This window comes from Amblyomma maculatum, chromosome 6 (assembly GCF_055883805.1).
Source record: "Amblyomma maculatum isolate TAMU_Amacu chromosome 6, ASM5588380v1, whole genome shotgun sequence".
Lineage (NCBI taxonomy): Eukaryota > Metazoa > Arthropoda > Arachnida > Ixodida > Ixodidae > Amblyomma > Amblyomma maculatum.
In genome coordinates this window covers 186,026,223-186,032,222 of record NC_139349.1, presented here as the reverse complement: position 1 = coordinate 186,032,222, position 6,000 = coordinate 186,026,223, and the positions used below count along the sequence as shown (strand labels likewise).

Here is a 6,000-nt window from a genome sequence, read left to right as displayed (position 1 = left end):
CCTGCCTTTCCTCCTCCTCCTTAGCTGCCTGTTACTGTCCGATTTCCTCAGGCGCTCCTCATATACTATTTTATTCTCAGCTTCCTGTGCTTCGAAAGATGCTCAGCCCATATCTCCCTATACCGCCTCATATGTGGTTTTGCCGTGGTCACCCAATTCCAGTCGTCCGACGGCTCTCTGATTTATTTCTAATGTCGACTGTACCGCTACTTTAATCACAATCCCGCTTTTCTGAAAGTAAGCGCGGGGCCCAGGCGCCATAATTTCTTTGCAAATACCCCATAATTCCATATGCTTCATTATCCCAGCATTTCTTCGCCATTTTGCTTTTCAATGCATGCCAATCCTTCGTCTTCGCGTACCTCGAAATACTCACATTCTGCCACTCTAGATATTCCATGCCCTTGTATTTTAAGACCTCGATCAGTTCACCCGTTGAAAATCATCAGACCCGACTTAATTGCGCTAAAACTGAAGCCTAGAGCGCCCCCTTCTTCTCCGCAATACTTTTCTAGAGTTTGCAAGTCTTCATCTCTATCTCCTAACAGCACAATATCGTCTGCATACGTTAAACCAAGGAAGCGCTGGTGTACGACCTTTCCGCGTAATCTATATGACAGGCTAAAACCTAGGCTACTTTCTTGTATCCTCCATTCCATATTTATGATATAAAGCATGAAAAGCAGCGGTGACAGAGGACAACCTTGTCTTAATCCTTTGCATACCTTGACAGTTTCCGTACCTCCTATCCCTTTCCCCGTAATTAAAATACTTCCTGGATGTCTATTGAGGTCCTCACGGAATAGAAGTTGGCGAAAATTGTGCCTATTTTGAAACCTTCTAAACAGCCAACAAGTTGCGCATCCTTCCGATCCATCGCCCTACTGAGCTGCGTAGGTAAGCTTATAGAGCGAACTATTTGCAAATGCGTCGCCTGGTTCATCGAAAGTCGAAATGAAAATCCTCAAGAAATGAATGGGTTTCGTCAAAATAGGTCTGCGACCGATAATGTCATCGCACTTGTCCCATCACTAGAAGAGTACCTTCACATCCTGATAGCCGTTTTCCTTGACACTGTTTTTTATCATGCTATTCTCGCAGCCGTGGCCAGCCTTGGCCTCGGTACAAAGCTTTACAACTGGGTTGGACACTATTGACACGAGCGGCAAATTTTTTGTGACCACTCCACATGGTCCAACTCTCTTTCACGCAGTGAAGAAATGCGTACCTCAGGGAGCTGGGCTCATTCCTCTCCTGTTTAATATTAATAGCGCTCGCCTGTTTAATAGCCAGAAGATTCTTGAAGCTGGGCGAAACAAGTGCTTGTGGATATGCCTCGGCCTCCCAAAGGGATCCTCTGCATCAGGAGCACTTGCAGAAGGACGATGTCTCCCGCTAAGTGTCAGTGTCGCCCAGGAAACTATGCGCACCCATCTCCGACTTGTCCTCCAAGGGAAGACGCACTTCTTGAACCGTGTCCACGTAACTCACTGCAATTCTGGCTTTGGTCAAGCTGGGTGATTTCTGACCCTCCCTACTATTACTCAGCCACCAAATCTACTACCATTCACCTTTCCCCCATGGGCACTATCGTCTCTAAAGGTGAATATATATGTACCTGGCGTGGATGCGGAGAGCCGCACGCGACTGGCTGCACTTCTGCAAGCCACTCTCGCCTGCTTAGCCAAAAAATATACTTAGTACACCCACATATTCACCGTCGGTTCAACTATTCAAGACACTTCTTTCTGTGGCCTTTTTGTGCCTTCAACAAATCATGTCCTGTCTTACCGGCTACAGCGGAAGACATCATCTACGTCAGCTGAGCTCCATGGCATTAAATAAGCTGTTTACTATTTCCTGCGCCAAACCCCCGGACGATCTTCACGGATTCCAGAGCATTTCTGCAAACCTAACCTGCTGAAGAAAACCAATAATCAGCCTGTTTTCCTTGACATCGAATATATGCATAATTTGGCTATTGCCGCAGGCCACTGTATAACATTTCAGTGGATACCAGCTCACTGTGGCATTAAAGCTAATGGGAAAGCCGATGAAGCGGCTCGTAAAGGCCATCAACATCAAAGATACATTCGGACCTTCTTCACAAAACCTGAAGCATCCAAACTGGAAAATAATTTGCTGCCGAGCCAAAGCATTCACTTTGCAGCTTGCCGACAAATCTCTATCAATTTGTTTACCCGATATACCCATATCTATGCTCAAGACTCTCTCCGAAATTTCTCGAACTAGAAACACTTTACCACCGACTTTGACAGTGCATATACAAATAGCTTGCGATACCGTTTTGGTCAAATGAACAGTCCGCATTGTGACAACTGTGGTTCGATTGAAACTGCGAATATGTGCAACATATTCTGCTTGAGCGTCCTGCGTACGCTGACGAGCGTGCGTACTACGAACATAGGATGGAAAGGCTCTCCCCAGTGTCTTTAACAATGGACATTGTTTTACGTCCGTTAGCCTGCCCTAGGCAACATAGACTCGCAATGAACGTTTTATTTACGTATTTAAAGGAATTTGGACATTTAGGCAAACTCTAAGTTCACCTTGAATGTTACTGTCGTGCGCGCTGTGTGTTGCCCCAAGCACCGGGAGAACGAACGGTCGGGTTTTGCGTGTTTTTGTGTACCGTGCGTCCCGCGAAGTTTTGGTGGACTGAACTCATTCCCGAAACCAGAGCAGTCTTCCTTCTAAAGCGGAGGTGGTTATTGCAGAACCGGTGCCGGGAGGACGGCGAGGAGGAAAAATTTATGGGCTCCCGCAGGGCGCACTACCCGTGTCTTCCGAGCTGGCCGCTACCCGCGGCTGGGAGCGGATGTCTTCAATGGTCGCCGGCTTCTGGGAAATGTTCGAACCTCCGAGGCGTTGGAAGCTTGGCATGCGAAGACAGCCATGGACCTGAAGAGGAGGACTCTCGGAGGGAGAGAGGGGTCGGAGGGAGCACGGTGGACGCAGGGACGAGAGAGGACGATAGAAGAGACTCGTTTCGGGTGCCGTGATGAGAGGCCGCACCCTGACAGAAGGGAAGCTGTGCTGAAACGTATATATAGTGTAAATAAATTCTGTATTCTGCAATAAATTTATTGGTCCATGTAATCGGGAGAGGAGTTAAACTAGAAGAAAAGAAGAACTTGATATTTAACTGTTACCCTCAGGTATTTTCATGCTGTCAATTCTATCAAACTATGCATTTCAATATTTAATTTTATACCATTACTCCACGATGCACCTTACAACGCATTTAACTCCTACTTTACACGGAACATAGGACAACTCATGCTTCACCCGACACGTTTTTCTTTCCCGGATATTTTTCGCTGCTTTGTTCTTAACTATGTTACATATTTTGATAGCATATTTGGTGCTGAGAAACCCACAACAACGTGATACCTTTTGGCGAATTTTCCAAATTCAGTGCCAAACCATGCACATATGGCAGGGCCACATATCTTTTAGCAACTCTCTGTCCAACCCTCTCCTGCTCCCTCAAACCTGCGCACGGATCCTTAGTGGAAAATCCCGGATCACGACAAAAGGGTTTGATCCAGTCCTGTATTATCCCGTATAAATTTCATATTGGTGTCACCAGGACTGTATGAAGCTTAAACGGGTTTATTCGGACAGGTCACGTCCGGTATGAATCTCAATCCGGACGGTCCGAACCGGTATAGAGTTAATACAGGGCAGACCATTTCCAGTATGCATATCATACATGACATCCCAATCTGGTATGGATATGAGACAGGGCGGACCAGTTCTGTATTGAGCTCGTATACAGGACAGGTCATGTCCGGTTTAACAGAAACCGGACAAACCCGATATGAATGCAACTGATACGGGACAGAGTATTTCCGCTTCTCAACACAATTCGCGCGGATCGTGAAGCTCAACCAGGATGACCACGTCGGAATACGCTTTCGCGATAAATAAGCATGAAACCATACATATTACACGTTACGTTTCTGTATATGTGGAGCACACGTTGTTTCGCAAATGCCTAGAAGATATGAAGCTGTGGATGCGCGCGCTAGCAACTACATAAACGCATCGTGTTTTGCTTTTGCGTGTGCAACAGTCGCTGCAGCTTGTACGTTCTTGCGGTGCATCTTCATATCTGCGACTGAAGATCTGCCACATTCAGCGCGAAAGTGCAAGCAAGAACGTAGCGTTTCGTTAGCGAGGATAAAATACGCTCGAGAATAAATGAAACACTTCGCTGGCCATCGAAACATGCACATGTCAGCCGGACATCGGGAGTCGCTTCCTCGAGTGTTTACGCATGCAAAACACTTGGTCAGAAGTAAATTCATTGAGGTCGTGGCTGCAGGTGAAGCTAAAACAAGCAGTATTACAAGTGTTGGTGCACCGCATATATCTATATGTAGAAAAAATTGCATGCGTTCGAAGACGATGACAAAACACATCAGCACCAGTAAATTGTGGCATTCTGAGGTTTGTTAGCAAGAAAGCGATACATTGTAAAGATGCGGGATACGAATAACCCTTCTTGACAGCCAGGAAAAAGATTCAGTGTGTTTAAAGGGCGATTGTTCAATTACGACCACAAATTATACACCCTACAAAAATACACAAACTACGAAAGACTACATAAACAGAAATATAACCACCGCCACCGTATCCTAAAAACAAAAAAAAACTTTGTGGTGTAGTGGTTAAAGTGTGTGCTTGCTGGTCGAAAAGGCTGAAGTTGCACAGAACAGTGCATCTTTTGCTTCTACGCTAAAACATGGACGACGCACAAAACGGAGCACAGTGGCATTCACTACTGATGATTTTCCGGACCTTAAAGACTGCACAAGCCAGCAGGATGCAATAGAAAAAGAAATTGCGATGCTTTCAGCACAAATTGCACAGCTGCGACAAAAGAAAGCACATATAGCCCAACGACGAAAGGAGAGCTCAGAAAAACAGAAATAAACGCTTGCAGGCAGTACGACAGCAAGGTTAGTGGATGCTCCGAATTGTAAACCTGCCGATAACATACCTATTTGGAAGGCGGTACTGGACACGCTTACGCAACTGACACACCTCATTCAGAGCAGCTTACATCATGGATAGAAGTAGCCGAAACAAGTGGCAACAGATTACACAATGGAACTGCAGAGGGCTCTGTAATAAAGTTGGGGAAATAAATACAAAATTATTGTACGGCAAGCTACATTCATGGGCGTTCTTGATACAGGAGCACAATAGGTTATATTCAATAACAGGATATATATGGTACCATTGTCCTTCTATCCCTGATAAACGAGCAAGAGCAGAGGCCGAAACACCAGGAAAAGCTGCCGTTTACATTAGGGCCAACATTCCCCAAACGCCACTTGACTTGAGCAAGTGGTGCAACACTCAGCAGGAAGTAGTTCCTGTACTCACGCGTCCGAACAAAACGCCCCTTATATTAGTGTCCATGTACGCTCGGCCAAGAAACACAGTGCTTAATCTTGGATGGGTTAAGCATATTCGCCATTCATACCCTGGAATTGCGATACTAATCGGTGGAGATTTTAACGCTCCGCACACCGTATGGGGATATGATTATGATTCTAAAAGGGGTGATCAAGTTCATACTGCCTTCACAGAAATGGAATTTACACTGCTAAATCATCCAGGAGTCGCAACACTACCTGCAACACAAACACGCTCACCAGACTTGACGTGGTGGAAGGGCCCTGGTGCACCACTATGGCAGGCGGAATTAGATGCGTGGGGTAGTGATCATGTCCCCATTGGTATTGGTCTTAATTTGGGACATATGAAGAAAATTCGAAAGAAAGCGTCTGTTACACATTGGGATGGTGTACGGCAGGATACTCGAACGCATTCAGTTAGCCCGAATACTCTCGTTACCACCCTTCAAACGGTACTCAAGGATCACACCATTGCAACTACAGTGAACGAAGATCAGCCAACTCCCGACCTGCACCTACTAAAACTTTGGGCACGCCGAAAGCGGGC

General features: G+C 46.0%; 1 protein-coding gene across 2 annotated transcripts in view; it reads left to right on the top strand.

The window, feature by feature from the left end:
• Nucleotides 1-6,000, top strand: part of LOC146187569 (uncharacterized) — a 378,746-nt gene that overhangs the window by 288,843 nt on the left and 83,903 nt on the right. Inside the window, exon 5 of one of the 2 annotated variants that reach the window (XM_084605786.1) lies at nt 2,739-3,119. The exons of the other annotated variant lie outside the window; for it this stretch is intronic. Within the exon in view, the coding sequence (XP_084461912.1) occupies nt 2,739-2,926 (188 nt within the window). The 3' untranslated portion in view covers nt 2,927-3,119. Of the gene's footprint in view, nt 1-2,738; nt 3,120-6,000 lie in introns of those variants that run through there. 2 annotated transcript variants of the gene reach the window in all.